We start from the raw sequence: 20,904 nt of genomic DNA on the forward strand, positions 1-20,904 counted from the left end.
TGGTTGCATTTGATTTCAGATGAACTGTTTAGATATAACTTCATACCCATGATTCCACTAAACTAACTCACATTAAATCCATGTTATTTTTTTTAAATTATTTTAATTAATTTATGTTTAAGCACACGAATTTCTCCATTTTAAGATATTTGCATGATATCATAGCTCTATCATTTGTATTAGTGTCAGTTTCATCTATCTTCTTTTTATCGTAATTTGACTTATAAATTGCAGAGATATTAATCATAATTCTTCTGTGATATTTAATAATGGAAGAAATTTACGTGATTAAATATTTGATGACAGAAAAACCATTGGAATTTCATGGCAACAATACAATATAATTTTTGAATTTAAGGGAAAGAAGCTTCTAAGTATTTTTCAAAATAAAAAATGCATGACTATTATGTATATAATTATTAAGAAAATCATTTGTAAAAATTGAAATTGCATAAAATTCCTTTTTACAATAATATTTTTGTTGTGACGGTAAATTCCAAACAATACTGCTTATTTTTTAATAAATAAAAATTCTATTTGCAATTTTAAAAAAATGCTTCAAGTTGCACTTTCTCATCCGTTAAGTATAAATATAACACATTTGTTAGTTATAGGCCAAACTCTCTGGCCTCAAGAACGGCAATAGATACGCGCGCACACGCACTCTATCTCACACACATGCATTTATTATTAGTAGAAATGAAGCGTTTTAGATTTGTAATTCGGAAATATCAGTACCATATTTCTATTCCATTTGAAAGCATACATAAAGAAAGTTTTTTTCATGTATTAATTTAACATACAGGGTGGCCATAATTAAATTGACAGTGCTCACAGTGTTCTATAGCGCCACATTTTGTAGGAAGATTAAACAAGACGGGGGGAAAAGGATTCCGCAGGAAAAAAAAAAACAGTTCCAAAAATCACCGCTAGGGGGATATGTAGCGCTGTGTAATAGAAAATAGAGTGTTAACAAATGCAAAAATAGAGTGCAACAAATGCGGTAATAAAATTACCTTTTATTTTGCACATTTGCTGATTTAGTTCAAGTGCAATATGGTAACAATTTTAAAAAAGCGAAAAATTTACATAAACACCGATAAAGTCTCTTTATCTGCAATTTCACTTACTGGGTAACAGAGAACACTGAGCAGAAGAAGTTCTTTATTCAAATTTCACGTTACATCCATTGGCACAGTGCCAGCTGCTTGGACTTTAAAAGGCAATGTGTTACTTCTCGAAACAATCGGATTGAAAGTCTATGTGCAATGTCTCCTTCTTTAGTCGAGCGTGCGTTACTGGTCAAATTCTTTTACCTCAACCAGTGCAACATGTCAACCGCTCTTTGTGCTTTTAGAAAGCACAAAAAAAAAATGCGCAAAGGTAACAGTCCTTTGTCAGTTAATGGGCTAAAAGCAATGGTTACGAAGTTTGAGTAAACAGGTTCTCTGAAGGTTCAGTCAGGCAGAAGACGAAAACCTGTACCACAGGATACAATCGAAGCAGTTGCCACGGCGATTGTCGACAGAGGACAGGACAAAATTGCTGCCTCTTCTAGCGCTCGTGGATTATCTCGGAATATGGATATGCCTTACAGTACGGTATGGTAAATCTTACGAAAGATTATCCACTTCTATCCGTACAAGATCAGCCGTGTACAAGAGTTACGTCATACCGATCACGATAAGCGATTGACTTTTGCTCTCACTTTTCTTGCCAGAATGGAGGTGGATGATGCTTGGCCGTGGAAAATCTTATGGGGAGACGAGGCCCACTTTTACCTGAATGGAACTGTGAATACCCAGAACTACCGAATTTGGGGTGACACATCACCACATGCAGTCACAGCAATTCCCTTACATTCACCAAAGGTAACTGTTTGGTGTGGGTTCACAGCGGAATTTATCATAGGTCCATTCTTCCATGAGAGCATTACCCCGACAGGACCGGTAATTTGTTGTGTTACCGGAGAGAAATATCACCACATGTTGAACAGCTTTGTCATTCCGGCACTTCAGCAAAGACAATCAATGCCTAGGGGAAATCATTTTCATGCAAGATGGGGTCCCTCCACACGTTGCTTTACTGGTACAACAGCTGCTACGACAGAAATTCACAACAGAAAGATTCATTAGTTTCTGCTTTCCAACTGCATGGTCACCTCTATCCCCTGATCTTACCCCATGTGACTTCTGGCTAAGGGGTTACCTTAAGTCCAAGGTCTATCAAGGAGTTGCCCAGAACAAGGCTAAGTTGAAGGATAACATATCACGGGCTGTATGGGAGATTCCTGCAGACATGTTACTTTCTGCTGTTGTGAATACTGTGCACAGAATTTCAATATGTGGTCCACAAACAGGGCAGCCACATTGAACATGATTTTAATGTGCAAAATGAAAGGTAATTTTATTTCCGTATTGATATGTATTTTTTAACACATTATTTTCTATTACACAACGCCACATATTCTCCTAGCGGTGACTTTTGGACACTAATTTTTTTTTCGAGGAATCCTTCGTCTCCCGTCTTGTTTAATCTTCCTACAAAATGTGACGTCATTCACGCAAATAGATCGCGCTACAGAACACTGTGAGCATTCTCAATTTAACTATGGACACCCTGTATTTTTTCTAGTTGCTAAGAAGCCTCATTATTTTTATTATTCTATATTTTAATCTTATTGAAGCGAAACATTTTAAGAAAAGCAAATAAAATCATCTTCTGATTAAAGTAGTTTTAGAATAAATTGATTTTAACATTTAAGGGAAGGAAACACCTATTAATATTATATGTTTCAAATGTACTCTTAATTTTCAGATTCAGAAAGCTTTTGTGGTTGCGTCAGGTGGCGTTTATTTTGCCATGAAAGGTATGAGAGAATTATATATATATATATATTCAATTACTACTTTCGGTTTGTACCGAGCCGTTTAATAACTTCCCACTTTATTACTATTACGAAATTCAAATATTTTTTCATGACAAATATTAGATTAGCACAAGATTTTATAAATCAGTAATTGCGTGTTTTGTTGCTTTTCGGTTTTCTTATCTAAAATTAGGTGATGAAAAGAATGCGTTTGGGAAGTATTGAATTTCCGAGGAAATTACGTCATTTCCTTGTTACCTCACTGTTTCACAAAAATATTTCTGAAGACTTTATATCTATATCGACATTTTACCGATTATTTAAGTAATTTCCCGAGACGAAAGACTGAATTCAATTTTGTTGTATTTCCATTAGAACGGTTAACGTGCACAATATGTAAAAAATAATTAAAGAAGAGAAAAATAAAGAGAAAGAATATGTAATAAATAATTAAAATAACACAGCTTTAATGTTTGATAACTTTGCGGAATCATAGGCAAGCAGTTATATCTACAATATTAAAAGAAAATTAAATATAATCTATATTTCCAGGTAACCAGCTGGTCACGAAAAGGAAATAGGTTTTAAAAAAAGAAAGTTCCATTCTATTGCGACTAAAAATGTGCGAATTTTAGTCGTACTTAAAGTCGTACTACATTTAAATGTGGCTTTTATTCTTATAAAAACCCCTTTAAAAGTTTTTATTTTTAGTGGTTTTGTGGGTTTTAAACTTTATCTTTATTGGCCTTTAGTTTTATGAAACCACTTTTGATTTTAAATCTTTCCATAGACCGTTACAAAGCAATTACGCCAATCAGCGCCATGAATTTACCCAAAGTTATGAAAATGTTGATTATTGTAAAGTTCTATTATTCAAAACTTCGAAATTTGGCAGAATCTTATTTCCGTATTTTAAAGATAATGAAATATTTAATATTGAAAATTTCAGTTCAAATAGATAATGTTATTTCGCTCTTTAGTTGTAGATTATCAGTAAAAATGTGCAAAACTGAACTGAAGATTTTGCCTTCCTATGAAATAAAGCATAAAGATATATTTATAAAGGTAAATATTTTTAAAATAATAAATAATAACAAGGAAAAATTTTTATATTTTATATGAATTTTTCAAAACCATGTTTGTCAATTTTTCTGTATCTTTAAAAAAATAAAACTCCCAAAACAAATAAAAAGTCTGTGAGGTAAATATTTTATTTCCTAAAAAGTTAAATCTAGAAATCTTTCTGGCTCATAAAGTTTCTCTAAAATATTCGATTCAATAAAAAAAAAAAAAAAAAAAAAAAAAAATTAAAAAGCAAATTCTTACTATGCTAATGCGTCAGTGAAAATGATTCACCGTCCGGAAAATGTTAGGTCAGATATACATTTTCAGATATTCTTGACATAAAAGAAGAAAACCGAGTGGGTGCGATATAAATTTAGAAATAAAAACCGACATTAACTTTCGATATTTCTAATCGAAAAAATGCAATTTACAACGGATATTCATACTAAAGACATATTAGATATTGTTGATAATAATAAATCCAGGATTTTATAATAAATTGAATGACAAAAACTTGGATAATAATAATGAAATATTTTTTTTCCTACATCCAACTAAAATAAAACCGAAAACGTTAGCACTGATTTGAATAATGCCGGAATTCGTCAGGTCAAAATGTATTTTTAGAGTGTCCTTGAAATGGAAAGTAAATTATATTCACAGAAATGATATGAGAAATGAATACGCGATTATGACATCCAATAATAAACTAACTGCAAACAGATTGAAGGCATAGATCCTGAAATAGCTAAGTAATAAAGCGAATTAAAAGATCAATTGATACCAGGATGCAACAAGTCAAAAGGAGAAAATTCAAACATCGCTTAAAAGAATGAAGCGATTGTTTGTGAATTAGGCTATACCTTGTCCTCTATAATCATAAAAAGAAGCTTTTTGTGTTAATATACAAGATAAGTAATAAATTCCCTTACTAAAAAAAAACCACGAGCTAAAATGTAAATCATTAAATGAAGACAACTAACAGGTGGTCAACCAAAAAAGAACACCTTTCGGTTTCGGATCATGATAACTTACGTTAAATATATTCTAGAAAAAAAAAATAGAAATTAGTGCTGGAACTCCGCGAAAGTAATCACGAGAAACTAAATAACGTAAAGAAACCGAATGCTGAAATTGAGAGATCTAATGATATAGGCTCAATTGCTTCACTTTATTTTACTTTTTCGCTGAAGAACACACGCTCTCAAGTCCGCCTCATCTTATTACAAAATGATGATCTGGACACAATTATTTATAAGGTGCTGATGAATTATCCGATACCAGTAATCAAATATCAATCTTTCAGAAAGAAATGAAAATGTATTGGTGAAATGTACCTTCTATAGCGCAACTGATAATTTCGCCAGAAGAACAATAGAACGAAGTCGCAGTTCGGTGCCCAGTAATACACCAGAGGATGCATGTACTAGTTTAGAAAAAAAATCAAGTGAATCATATTAGAACAAACGCTAAAAATTGTGTAACATAAATCTACTACTGAGCTGACCGAAATGCTATATTCATTAAGAGATAGCGTTACACTCACAGTTTACACAAAGCCTGTTGAAAAGGAACTTTCAATTTTAGAAAAGTCTTATGAAATAAATAAGCTCTCCGTTGAAGTTGCTGACACATCAAAATTAGCTAAAAATGAGCGAATTTGTCCTGTTTGTGAGAAAGAATTTGGTTCCAAATATGCATTAAAGAGCACTTTGTGAGACATTCCGGGGAAAAACCGTTTATCTATGATATCTGACAAAACGGATTCACAAGACTAGTTTAAAGAGGCATAAGGTTTCCCACATGAAAGTCGAAATTCGTACACATTTTGAGCACATTTGCCATGTATATGAAAACGAATTTAGTAGTAAAAATACTTTAAAAAAAAACATCCTATTGTGTACTTAGACGCGAAACCGTTTAAATGCGATATTGGGGAAAAAACGATTCAAATTCAAAAACTTTTAATGAAACAACAAGTTATCCATACTGGGGTCAGAAATCACAAAAGTGGATTGTGTGGAAAGACATTCTATTTTAAGCACCATTTGGAATCACATGTGCGCGTCCATACCGTTGACGAACAATTCTGTGGTAATGTTTGTCTTAAAGAATTCACACATAGAAGTACTTTAAACAGGCACATGCGCAGTTCACGCAAAAGAAAAATCCTTCAAATGTGATTTTTGTGGAAAGGAATACACAGAGAATAGTAATCTGAAGCGACACATCATCATCCATACAGCCAAAATGTATCCAATTTGATAGCCTGAAGAAATATAACCTAAATCAAAGAGAAAAAAGCTTTTACAGACAGCTATGCAAGATTTTTTAACAAGGTTTAGAAAACCGAAAAAATCTAAATAATGAAATAAAGTGTAAGAAACACTTTGCTGTTCTGAATGTAGAACAAATGGTGGATATTCCTTGCTAAAAGTTTAAAAGAAATTTTCATTCTCTTAGCAGCTTTTTCCTCAATTTTATTTGAACTTAAACTGTGTTATACTAAACTTAGTAAAAAGTTTTTATTATACTTTGCATAGAAAAGCATTTTCTTTTATTCTGTGTGGCAAATATATTTAAAAATTTTAAAAATTAATTGTAGTTATTTTTTGAGTTTATTGACTTTTTAGAAAAAAAAAAAATTACGCATTATTTAACTAAATTCCTCAGCGAATGTTTTTATTCGTAATTTTGAAATTGCATATAATTAAAAATGAAAGACAATATTATTTGTAGTTGAGGATGAATCAAAATTTATGCATCCACTTTAATTTACCGATTTCATTAAACTTCTTAATTAACTTTGTAATAATTTGCAAGCTAGCACTTCTTTTGAGGTAAGCATCATGAAGTTTTATTATAAATGTAAGTGTAGTAAAAATGCATTACCGTTGTTGAGTTAACCGTTAGATTAACCATTATCACATTTAACTCTATGCATTTTATTTTCTCTAAATATTCTTTTTATATAAAGGAACTTTTTTCATTAGAAATTGTTAACAAAAGGAAAGGCATTGTAAATGAAATGGAAAAATATCTGCAATAATTTAAGAACAGACACACAAAAAAAAAAAAGATAGGAAATAAAATCACTTGCAAAGAATACAAACAAGAAAAGAAATGATAATGGTCGCTTACGCCTAACGCTAATAATATCACGTGCAACTCCATGTTTCAGGTAAGCAACGAGTTCGAACGGCTTCAACAAAAATAAAATTTTTTATTCACTATTTAGAATTAATAATATATTATTTACAAATATATAATAATAAAAACTTTACACTTACCAAGTTTCTTGAAATGACAGTATGCGTTGCTGGTTGAATTTCAAAATCCAATACACGCCAGGTGATTCATGGGAAATTTCTAAAATATGTTCGCATAGCGCCACCTAGGAAAAGCAACTTTCCCGACATCGAGGCGACTATGGGCCGATTGCTTTGAGCCGGTCTTTTTCACTAAGTCGCCGTAGGAGTTCGCCCCGATGAAAAAGCGATCTTCAGAGGCGACAGAAAAAAATATGGTCAAAATCCGATGTCGCGCCAATGCAAAGGTGACATTGGCAAAATACGGGCGGCGTATATCAGATTGCTGCGATGCTTGTCCAATCGTTTAGCGACTTCTCTTGCTGCTTGGGTGAGCACTCGAATTTCAGTTTCAATTCCAGTTTTCACTGAGGTTGAAGTTCGGACTTTCAGTTCCAGTTTTGGTTCACTCTGTATCCCTATGGTTCTAATTCTAAAAGTTATGAAAGTTTCTGGAATCAATTTTTTATTGCTACAATCTGTTGTTGTTTTAATTTTGTTTGAATTGCTTTATTTACACTGAAGACCAGGAAAAACTAGTATAGCATGTCGTATGCAAATAATGAGGGCGTTAAACCGATCACCATGCGATTGACCTTAAGTAAAAAAGGCATCAGGTGTCTGAGGAGGTTATTACATCGAATCCTGCTGTTACAATGGCAGGTTAACACGATTTAAGTGATTTTTCAACCGAGACTAATTGCCGGCGCCCGAGAAGTAAAGCACAGCATTTTCTAAAAAGCGATGAAATTTGGATTTTCGTGCACGACGATTTCAAGGGTTCACCGCGAATATCAGCTTTCTGGTAAAGCTTCAAATTTCCCACAATGATGCGGCACGAAAAATATCTTGACAGAACGGAATCATCGACGGCTGAAACGAATTATTACTCATATATCTTACATGTGTAAAACCTCCTCAAATTGCTGTGGATTTAAATGCAGGCCCATAAACAAGTGTCAGCGTAGGCACTGTGCAATGCGGTCTAATTGATATGGTCGTTCGCAGCCACAGACCTTTTCGTGCACCAATGTTAATTTAGCGTCACAAAGCTCTAAGCCTTGCCTTCGTTCGCCACACCGTCATTGGACTCTTAATGATTAACGTTCCAATTACGTTTCCAATTGTATTGAGCGGATGGACGTGTACTGGTGTGGAGAAAACCCATGAGTCCATGCATCCCTCATGCCTTCAAGGAACTGTATAAGCTAGTGAAGGCTCTGTGATAGTATGGAGCCGTTGGTACGTCTATACTCGACCATGACAGGTCAGCGGTACGTTAACATCCTTTCTGAGTACCTGCATCCATTCAGGTCCTGTATACATTCCGATGGACTTGGACAATTCCAACTGGATAATGCAACACCCCACAGATCTACAGTAGCTGCCGAGTGGTTTGAGAACTTTTCTGAAATTTGTTTCCACTCTTGGCCACCTAATTCCCCTGACATGAACATTATTGAGCATATCTGGGATATTTTGCAAGCTGCTGTATTTAGGAGATGCACCATCTAGCACTACTATGGCTTTTTGGGTTGCCCTTCAGGAATCATAGTGTGAAATGTCTACAGAATATTTTCACAAATTAGTTGAATCCATGCCACGCCGTATAGCGGCACCTATGCATGGTCTTGGGGAATTTATACTATTTTAGATTGGTGTACCTATTTTTCTGGCACTTCAGCGTATTTGTATTAAGTAATTCAATACTTAAACTTAAGTATCCATACGTTTTTATTGCAAATTGGACTCGGAAGTCAGATACTAGTAGAACTCAGAAGAGGACTCAAAGCAATTACAAGTAAATGCCATCCCAATAATTTAATTATTCCCAATAATCAATTTGATTATTATTAAAATATTTGGAGAGTATAAGAGTGAGGATGGCCGGTTCACGACTTCTAAACATGTTTTAACAAAGGTTTTTAACAAGAAAGATTTATAATAATCCGTCAGGATTGTAAATTGTACTGCTTATATGGTGCAAAAGATTGGAGACAAATGAATTATCTCAGATTTATCATATTATCTCAGATTAAACATAGATAAATTTTCAAAATGTATACAATTCAATACAATTCGTCATAATTCAAAATGAGCATTTTCTTGTAAAGAACTATTTTAAAATCGTTATCATCACTTGAAAGCGTTAGATTTTATTTGTTTTTTAATATATAATATTCATTTTGTTTCAGAATTGACTGCCACAATATGTTCATAAATTGTAAACTATATGCAGTGTATGAGAACTTATATATTGTATACTGACAATAAACTTCACATCGATATTATAATTCAACAACTCTGCATACATTTACTGAAAAAAGTAACAACTACGAATGGAAAAAGACCGTAAAAAAATTAATTTCCCTTCCTTCCCTCTGCTGTTACAAAATATTGCTTTATTTGGGCAGATCATTTTCTTTTGCATTTTTTTTATTATTTATTCTTGAACAGGCTATTTATTCTTGAAGAGCATTCACATTCTTGTCTCTTCATAGTTTCGTCAGTTTTGCTTTTGTTGTTTCAAATTTCAATGACGAAGTCACTGCATCCACGGCGTGCTGCCCTTATTTTATCTCTTATTTTATTCTTGATAGGCATGTGCGCAATCCATCTGGAATTGGTTAAAGAAATGCTTGATGTACTTAGAAGCATTATGTGTACTATTTTCAAAAGTTCCAAAGGAAAAGAACCATTTCTCTAATTCCTCTTACGCTTGCAATTTTAATTTCTAAATAAATATCTGATAATTTATTATAAAAACTCTATTCAAAATTAAATTTTCTCTTTTGAACCTCTTTCTTTTTTTCTAAACTGTTATATGAATTATTTACAATTAATAACAGCTGACTAACGTTGATGTTTCCGCGGTATCAATGCTTTCATTCACTACTTTAAAATGAGAAATATTCGTTCCTTTTTACTTTGTTGATAAATATAACATTGTATTGACGATGTCGGTCTTATTAGATATAATTTAGTCAACTTCTTTAATGTATCTTATTTTAAATATATTTAAAATAATAGAAAATTTTATTTGTCATTTAACAATGAATAGAAATGTCCACATTTGTTCCGTTCATATTATAATTTTATCACTCAATATGCTTTTATGGTTCTTATAATAAAAGTGAGATATTTCATTTGCTGTGCATTTTATTTTTTAATATAAAGAAGAGAACAAATTTACGAAAGGATTTATTAAATATTTGCTATTGCAAAGAATATTCCGTCAAATATATTGTTGTAATGTCTCTAGCATCTTATTTTTTCATGCCATTAACCTTATATTTAAAAAAATAGAATGAAATTTATTTAAATAATTTAACGGCATTTATACGGGTGAGCTTTTAAACAGCAATCTATATAAACTATGACTAGTTTTGTTATCACTAATTTTTAAAACAAAACTCTTCTTATCATATGTACCGCAGAAAATCGTTTCACGGTTGTGTTCAAGGAAAGCAAAATTGATATAAAGCAATTTTATTACAATTATAATATTTTAATTATAAATTAAATAAATATTAATGTATTAGAAATGCGAATTCATTAATAAGGATTTGAAAAAAGAATAACTAATATTCATTTAAAATATAATATATCTTATATTTGGTTTTGGAAACATATGCAATACAACGAAATAAAATTAAATTTGAAAATTGCCTAATTTTAATTCTGAAAAGCTTAAATAGCAAAATATATATTATGTGATTTAAAAGGATGAGCGATTTCGAATTGCTTAGTACTTTCATTTTGATATTTCAATTTTTTTTTATCTTCCTTTCGTCATCTCAATTCTATATGTTGAAGAAATTGGCTTGATGAACAACCAGAAAATTAAGTAGAAATGATGTTGTATTTCATTTTGCACAGGTTCAAATAATCGGTGTAAATTCTATTCTTAAACAGTATCTGGACATCCCTTTTTGATCCGCATTCATAATCTCGTATATTCAGAATGTCACTCTCTCTTGCTTTAGTGATATCATTTCTGAATGTAGAAAAAAAACTAACTTGAATATCTAGAAAATAAAGCAGGAAGGACTATATATTTCTGTTTGCATGGATTGAAATAATTTGAACAAAGTTTTTCCCTCACCATTTACAACTTCCTATGGTTAAGAAAATGAATAGTTTTACAATATTTTATAATATTTCTTTCCTGAAATAATGTCTATGATTTAAACCCTATAGAAAAATGCGAATTAAATGAGAAACACAATCATTTTGAAAGAAAATTAAATTGATAATTCCCATATACCTTATGGTATTTTTAAGACCAGTCTTGGTGGTCTATCGAAGAATATATTCATATGAATCTTTAAGATATAATTTAAATATGCGATACATTTGATACATTTAAAACTTCAATCTCTTCCTTCCCTGCAAATATTTTCTTCAAACTGTGGCTGGAGCGATTTTTTCATATCGTAAAATTATTCCTTAATAGCTTTTTTTTAAACGATAAAAATCATTATTAGAATAACACCGAAAATTTACCGATGTTTATATCTTAAATTATATATTGCAAAAAAGACTAAATTTAAATTGCTAAATTATATTTTCTAAATACATGCTAAAACTACGATTTCAAGGCTTTTCAAACTTCGTGTTACGCTTCTGTCGCAAGAATATTCAGACATTTTGTGTTAAAGAATTCTTTTGTGAAGTTAAGTGAAAAGAAAATTATAAGAATTACTTATGAATCTTTATCAATGAAGTATAAAAATTGAAGTTAGTCTTGTTTAAAGAATGGATGAGCTGAGGTGTCTACACTGGAATGAACGGTTTGATCGTGAACAAGGACATCGCTGCTTAAATAACCCGTGGATGCTGGGAGCTCCGGATGCAAACATGATATTGCAGGATATTCAGGATGAAATAGACCTTAATGAAAATGAGTTTATCTCTTTGGCTTCCCAGCAATTACCTGAATTATCATCGGTCTGTGCTGAAATATTCGGCAGAACTTCCAATCCTTGCACCGATTCCACTTTATCGAAAGAAGTGACATTCGGGGCTGATCAACAAATCGATTCAAGTTCTGTTTCATTTTCAGAAAATTTTGAGGCTTACTGCAAACGCTCCGTAAGTGACGTCCATGCAATTCCTGGTCCTTCCAGATTGCCTTTAAATGAAATCGAATAAAGTTTGTGTCAGCAAGGATTTCAACCCAAATCATACCATTCAGTGCCTACTGAGGTAAAACTGCGGACATGCAAAATTTGTAATAAAGTACTCAAAAACAAATATGGTTTAAATAGGCATATGAAAATCCATGAAGTGGGGAAAAGCCACAGATGTTTCTTTTGTGGAAAATCATACGCACAGAAATATTCTTTAAATATACATATTATGAGTCATACGGATGAGAAACCATTCACTTGCTCTGTTTGCGGAAAAAGATTTAGACGGAAATATACTTTGAATATACATATGAATATACACACTGGAAAATTTTAGTGTGGAATCTGCGAAAAATCATTTTGTGAAATGCGTCATTTAAAGAGTCATTCTTGCAAACATACAGACGACAAACATTAAAAAGGGGACATATATGAAAAGAAGTGTTTGTATAAAAGAAGTCTGCAAATCAGGAGGAGATTTATCAATATAAGTAAAAGAAGAATCTAAAAAATATCTTTAACTGACTGATCATCAAGCGAAAAAAAATAAGAGTAATTTTTTATTGACATTTTCAAGAAACGCATGTTTTATATTTTATTTGTATAACGAATATGAATTCAAAATCGTTGAAATGTTTTATTGAATATTCGACACAAATCTGAGGAGTGTTTCGTTAGAATTGCTATTTTTAATTCTATATGTAATTTAAAAAAGATGAAATTTTGCACTCAATTTCAATAATAATATGAATTTACATATTACAATGTCATACTCACTATTTTATACGTATCACCTCCGGCGACTATTTGGTTTGACAAGAATACTGATTGTATTTCCTTTCAGATGAATCATTTATATTTCATATTCATGATTATGTTAAAATATCTGCTATTAAAGACGTGTTATTGTAAATACTGAAGTGTTCTTAATATTTACATGAATCATTCTAATTTACGACATTTTCATAGTATCATATCGCGTTGAAAAACGTGATTGTCTGCTTCATCTATCTTTTTTCATTTATCTTGTAAACTACATATATATTTTATAGAATTCTTCTCTAGTTTTCAACAATTTTAAAAAGAAATGAAATTTGATGAAAGAAAAACTATACGAATTTTAGGGCAAATTTTTAAAATAATTTTGGAAATTAAGGAAAAAGGGCTATTTCAAAATTTCAAAATTAAAGGAAAAAAAATTGCTTCACAATTAGATTGGAATTATTATATAGATAATATTTTAAATTTTGAAATGGTATAAAATTGATTTTTGAACAGTAATATTTTTGAAGTTGTCATGGAAAAATGTCAGCTTATTTTTAATTTAAAAAAATCAGCTTTTTTATAATTACAAAAAATTTAGCTTATTTTTTAATTAATTTAAATTTAAAAAACATTACTTCAAGTTTCACATTTTCTTCTTCCACAGAATAATAATGCAAAAATTTGGTACTTGTAGGCAAACAGTCTTGTCAGTGGAACGTTAACAGTCCCAAACACCATACGTTAATTTTTGATTGAATAATGTGTAAGACCTGTATGTTCTTTCTATAAACTGGTTTAGTTCAAAATCGTTAATCATAGAATGTAAGGACTGAAAATTTCAAGTATAGGCGTTTGAATTAGCTAATATCCTCCACATTTAAACCCGTTGTTACTATTGATTTTAATCGCTATCTCAATATAGTTTATCTCGTATCTTTTAGCAGAATATTTGTATCAGAATACGGTTTAATATTTTACTCAAAGTTTATCTTCAATTGATAATACCATGCACCAACGGTAAAAATATAATTAAGTGAAAAAAGAATTTATACAACTCAAAACACCTAAATGAGTTGTAGGTACTTCTGTGATTTAAATTTTCACTATATGTGATGCAGTGAATTTTTTCGTTTATTACGGTATGCGTCGCTCTGTTACGAGTGAATAAAAATTTTATTAATGAAAGGAAACACAATTTTTGAAGTTTCATATAAATTTAGAAGTTATGAAGTGGTGGGATTACTTATGATTGTGGAGTATAAAGGAGAATTTATTGAAATGTCATTTCTCTCTTATTTTTCTGTAATACTTTATATAGAATAAACCGAAAAAAATGTTTTTATCAAGTTTTTACTATCAATTTTATCAGATATTAGAATTTATATATATTATTTTAAGTCGTTCTCCTCAAAGAGTTCAGCAGACGTTCTTCAAGTTTTAAATCAATCACATACAATAGATTCAAACCTATATAACTTTCATATAGGTATAATAAAAAAAAAAAATCACTCATTCTTACATAACGTTTACTTATAATATTTTATGATCATAAAAAAATAATCAATCTAAAAATCAATTATTCTTCATATAAACATTATTTTAATTGAGGATATGAAATTAAAATAAAGTAGTGGGATTACCTATGACTAAGGAGTAAAACAGAAAATTTCTTGACAAGTCATTACTTTCTTATTTTTCTGTAATACTTAAATAGAATAGTTCTGAAAGAATGCTTTTATCATGTTTTTATTATAAATTTATCAGAAACTAGAATTTATATACATATATATATATTTAAAAGTCGGGTTCTTCAATGAGTTAAGCAGACATTCTTCAAGTTTTCAATTCTCACATATACTATATTTAAACATATACAATTTTAGTGCAGGATTCCTACATAACAGCGATCAGTTTGCCTTAATAATACATCATGCTGATAGCAATTGGGCGGCTATTTATCCTCCGCGTTTCCTATTCCAGTGGTCAGACTGTACTACATATCCCAACTAGCAGTTATCAGTAAGGCTATGGTCAGTGATGCAGATATTTCGAAAGCAGTACAAAATATCATTTATACGAAAATGAACGCATCGAACTTCATAATTTCAAAAACTTCCTCACGTCTAAGAAAATTTCATAGAACGTGATGGACTGAAGCCAATCACAACAGTCATAAGTATCAGAAAAAAATTCTGGAATTTTTTAGAAGATACTCTTTGACTGAGAATTTGATCACTTTTAAAAGTGCCAAGTTGCTAGCTCGGTGCCTTAGGCGTCGTAGCCAGAGAAAATCATGGACTAACTTTGCTTTATCCATCACATCCTCTACTTCCAGTAAACATTTATGGAAATAAGTAAAAGCTGCTAATGGGATCTATCATCAAATTTCTATTTCTGTTTTAAAAATTGGTAATATGATACTTTCGAGTCCATTAGACATTGCTAACATTTTCGGCCAAGAGTTTGCACAAGTTCTTGCAACTAATTCTTTCAGCCCTGATTTTCTGGCAACTAAGAATCGAGCGGAATGGGTGCCTCTGAGTTTTAAAGTTATGAGTTAGGATGAGTTTAATTCGACAAATTAAGAGTGAGAAGAAATACCAAAGAAGATGTTTGCATTTAATATTAAAGTAAATTCCAGAAATACGTATATCTTTCCGCGTCTTATCCCTTAGTGAGAAAGAATTGTCGAAAAGTGGTCATCTCATTATATTGAAACCAACAGTAAATATTTGTTGGCGATTCATGTAAACATTCCAGTTGGTCAACGATGACGTCATTAAACTCTTTGTCTTTCTTTTCATTTCTTGTGCAATTTTCTTTCATTCAGTCCTTTGAAATAGTTTATGAATTTAAATTAATGTATCACTGTTGGAAACTTCATTAAAGTAACTTCACTAGAATAGACGTTAAAAAAGTATACAACTTGTTTCAACTGAATTGGAACTTAGTTGAAACTTCTTTAGTAATAATTTTGGACTAAAGAAATTGATTGTGACCAGAGTTTGCTAGGTGAATGTCATTCTTACACCTGTTTTCTACTTAAGATCTAAATCTGTGCAACTAATTTGGAATCATTCTGTAAATTTCATATAGACAATAAAAGAAAATTTTCAAATGAAATGCAAAGGATTCAGATAAAAAAAAATCCTGGATTTAATTTCTAAACTTAGCAGAAGTTACCTCATCCTGTGAATTTTATAAAAGAATGTCAATTCAAAATTAAGAAAAGAATTCAGTTTTCAATTTGATAAACTATGTGTCAGAATTTCTCGTAGTTCTGAATGCTGTAACCACATGTGCTATAACTATTTCACCACATACCCTTTTGTCCATTAATTTATTGCGCAAGAGATTAAGGATATTATTTTCTACTGCAATAAGTGCTAATAAGATTGAAAAAAAATATATATTATTTTGCTTCTTTGAATTTCAAAAAGAATATATTGACCTAACTATTTATGAAATAAATATCACAGAAGACATTAATTAATTTAAAGAACATTTTTATACTGGCATCTAAGAAAAAGATTCGAACATATGAGGGTGGGATGAAAAGTTTCGGGCCTGAACTAGAAGTGGCGTCCCCGGAATTACTTTGACTACAAAAAGTATTCTTTGTTTGATATTTCTTGCGTATTTTCAAAGATTTGTGTTTCGTTGTTTTTATGCTTTGCTGTTTTAAAATGTTCTTTAGCTTTTTGCCGAATATGGAAAAAACTGAAGTGCGAGCTGTGATATTTTTTTTATATATATATATAAAAGGCGTATCTCCAAAGGATATAAAAACTGAGCTAGATACCACAATGCGGGAATCTGCTCCTTCCTTTGCAAATATTAAAACATGGATTGCAGATTTTAAACATGATCTATAAACACTCTGGCTGCGAAGCATTCTAGAAAACCAAAATCAGCCATTACAGATGAAATCGTTATACAAGTTCACAAAACTATTTTGAATTATCGCCGACTGAAATTGACAATGGTTGATGAGACTATTAGTACATCTAAAACGTGAACATATCATATTTTAATCGATATTTTGGGTACGAGAAAGTTATCATAACGATAGGTGCCGCATTTGCTGTGACCTAGGATCAAAAATTGCAGCGCATAACGATATTGGAGCTCTACAATTCAACCCCAACTGATTTTTTCAAGCGTTTACATACTGTGGATGAGACATGAATCATTCACTATACTCCGGTGACCAAACATCAATTAAAACAGTAAGCAGCGAAGGACGAATAAACACCAAAACAAGCAAAAAGGGCGTCTTCTGCTGGAAAGGTTATGGCAACAGTTTTTCGGGACGTTAAGGGAATTTTATTATTAGATTATATAGAAAAAAATCGATTCTGAATATTATGCTAATTTTCTGGATGAATTGAATTCCAAAATCAAAGAAAAGAGACCATGTTTGGTCAAGAAAGTTTTGTTTCACTAGGAAAATGCTCCCTTCCACGAGGGTGTCACTGTGATAGCAAAACTTCATGAAAGGAAGTTTGAAATTCTTCCTTAAATACCCTGTCCTCCTGATATGGTCATTCAAACTACAATATCTTCCTCAAACTGAAAAAATATCTGGCTGAAAGGAAATTCTATTCTGATATCGAACGAATGCCTGCTTTCAGGATTTAGAATTATGCTCTTAGAGAGAGGGGATAAAAGCATTGCCTGACAGCTGGACCAAGTTTTTTTTTCCTTGTTAGTCCGAAAACATTTCTACTCACCCTCGTAGAATCATAGCTGTCTATCGGACAAAAGAAACTTTTAACGCCTTCCTTTCAACTTTTAGAAGATACATTTTTATCTGCAACAAACTCTACAAATAGACCAAATTCAAAATTTCAGTACTCGGTTGATTTCGGTTCCTTTGTTTTATTTTATGTAGTTTTCAATTCTTATTTAAGTTTTCTGTTCTATCGTTTGATTTTATATGGATTTATAAGAAAAACAAGAACTTCTCTTTTAAGAGGCAAAAGATGCTATCATAATTGTTTTTATTACATATGGGGATTAAAAGATTTGCTTTCTATTTAGTTTTCAAAACAACCTTTAAAATCTTTTAAATACTTGATCAAACGTAGCTTAAACAAATCTATTTAAACGCATACAAATTAAATAAAAAAACAACAATCTAATTTAATGCGGTTTTAATGGATTTGAGCTGTTTGCAGTCCCTATAACCCGCTCAAATACAATTGAACGTAATCCAAATTTAATATAATTCAACGTAATCCAAAACGCGCATTTTTCTGACGAACTTGTTCAAAATTGCATTCGTCACTTGAAAAAGTAAGAATTGATTTGGTTTTTGGACTATATTATTCATTTTGTTTTGGAATTGGCTAACACAGTATTCACATACATTTTGTCAATCCGTGTGTATGCAATGTTAAAGAACATTGCAGCGATGATGTAATTCAACGCCGTTGTTATTCATATACAACAAGAATTAGAAATATCTCATAACAAAAGCCAAAAAAGAGATTTAACATCCCTTGATTCCCTCTACTGTTATAAAATTTTCCTCTTTATGGAAATTCTTTTTTGTACTTTTTTCAATGCAGGCTAAGGACATTTACTCTTAAACATCATTCATAATCTCACCTATTCAGAGTTTCATTCAAAAACATGATATGCTTTTGTTGCTTCATTTATGAATGAGGAAGCAATTGACTTCTTGAAGCACCAGGAAATTAAGTAAGAAGGATTTTGCCTCCCTTTACACTAACTGAAATAATGTGGATACGCGTTTTCGTCCATATCCACCATCAGGTTGGATTAGTTATATTAACGTTCCGTTTTAAAGCAACACTGAGGCTATTTTGGGAAGAACCTTGCCATTTTCAACCGCGGTCAGATTTTCATTATTATTCACGAACGAGGACGAAACCTGAGCGAGCATCCCTGCCCCTAACTTCCGTACCACTGCTGCGGGATGATTTTAGGATACGACGGTTTTAACGGGCACCAAACCGCTTTTATATCGGTTCCTTTGTGGCATCGGGTCTCGAACCTGAAACTCTCTGGTTATAATGCGGAGAACTTACTATGAACCCCACGGTCTATCATTATTCCGAACATTCTCAGCATAAGAAAATGAGCTATTTTGCTAAATGATTTTTCTTTTTCTTTCTGAAATGCTGTTGATTGTTGAAACCCTAATTAAATAAATGTTCAAATTAAATACGGACGAAATTTTTTTAAAGAAATTTCAAAATGATTATTTCCAAATGTCCTCGGATCATTTTTAAGGAGATCCTTGATTGCGATTGAAATACATATTGGAATGAATCTTTAAGATAACCTTTAAATATAGGATACTTTTAAAATTTCAATTACTTGTTTCACTGAAAATATTTTCATGATATAATTTATTCAGCGATTTATTCACACTATAGAATTTGTTTTCAAATATATATTATTTTTCATTAAAACTCCTCCCCAGCCGGAGAAAAAATTACCAATTTTTAAACTTTCAAATATCTTTTGCTCAAAATAGAAAATTTAAATTGATAAATTATATTTCCTGACCATCTGATAAAAATTGAGTATCACGCTCTTATCAAATTTCACATTAATTATCTGTATCTAATTGCATTAATAAATTTTTGTGAAATGAGTTGAAGAGATAAAAATAAGGCCCCCTTATCTATATTAGTTTTTAGCAATTCAGTGTAAATATTGAATAGAGTCTAGGTTAAAGAATGAATGAGCTGAGGTGTTTGAACTGCAATGAACCATTTGAGCGTGAACAAGGACACTTCTGCTTAAATAGCCCGTGGATGCTGGGAACTGAGGATGCAAAAAGAATATTGCAAGATATAGTAGATGAACTGGACATTGATGAAAATGAGTGTATCTCTTTGAATACCGGGCAATTACCTGATTTATCATCGGTCTGCACAGAAATATTCAATAGAAATCAAAAACCTTACACAGATTCCAGTGCATCGAAACAAGTGACTTCCGGGACTGGTCTACAAATCGGTTCAAGTGCGGTCGTATTTTCGGGAAAATCTGAGGCTTACGACACACGCACCGTAAGTGACGTCCACGCAGTTCCTGGTCCTTCCCGATTGCCCTTCAATGAAAGGAAAGGAAGTGTGTGTCAGGAGAAATTTCAACCCAAGCCATTTAAATCAGAGACTGCTGATGTAAAAGTGTTCACTTCCAATGTTTGTAAAAACGTATTCAAACTAAAAAATAGTTTTAGAAGGCATATGCAAATCCATGAGGGAGAAAAAAAACACAGATGTGAGTTTTGTGGAAAATCATTTTCGAGAAAGTATAATTTACAGACTCATGTGCGGACGCATACGGGTGAGAAACCGTTCACTTGCAGTGTTTGCGGGAAAAAATTCACACAAAAATGTAATTTAAAGACGCATATGAAAATTCACAAAGGACAAAATTTTTCATGTGAAGAATGTGGAGAATCATTTGATCTCATGTACTCTTTAAAGAAGCATGCTCGCAAACACACAGACGAAAAACTATATGAATGCGACACCTGTGGAAAACAATATTTGTATCAAAGAAACTTACGAAAACATGAGAAGATTCATGAGCAGAACAATCTATGAAAATATCGCTAAAAAACATTGTTGACGTTTTTATCAAAGTATACGATTAATTTTTATAGCCTATTTACAAAACCAGTATTTTTTGACTGACCTAAAATATCCATTTTATTTTTTATTGACATTTTAAAGAAGAGAATTTTTATATTTTATTCCTTTGACGAATATGACGAAAT

At 31.5% G+C, this 20,904-nt stretch overlaps 1 protein-coding gene across 1 annotated transcript; it reads left to right on the top strand.

Annotated features, from left to right (window-relative positions):
- Positions 1-12,516: 12,516 nt before the first annotated feature.
- Positions 12,517-20,731, top strand: LOC129971959 (gastrula zinc finger protein XlCGF8.2DB-like). Its single transcript, XM_056085938.1, has 2 exons — positions 12,517-12,639; positions 19,895-20,731. The coding sequence occupies exons 1-2, from the start codon at positions 12,517-12,519 to the stop codon at positions 20,729-20,731; spliced, it is 960 nt and encodes a 319-aa protein (XP_055941913.1).
- Positions 20,732-20,904: the final 173 nt, after the last annotated feature.

The sequence above is a fragment of the Argiope bruennichi genome, chromosome 6 (genome assembly GCF_947563725.1).
Source record: "Argiope bruennichi chromosome 6, qqArgBrue1.1, whole genome shotgun sequence".
Taxonomy (NCBI): domain Eukaryota; kingdom Metazoa; phylum Arthropoda; class Arachnida; order Araneae; family Araneidae; genus Argiope; species Argiope bruennichi.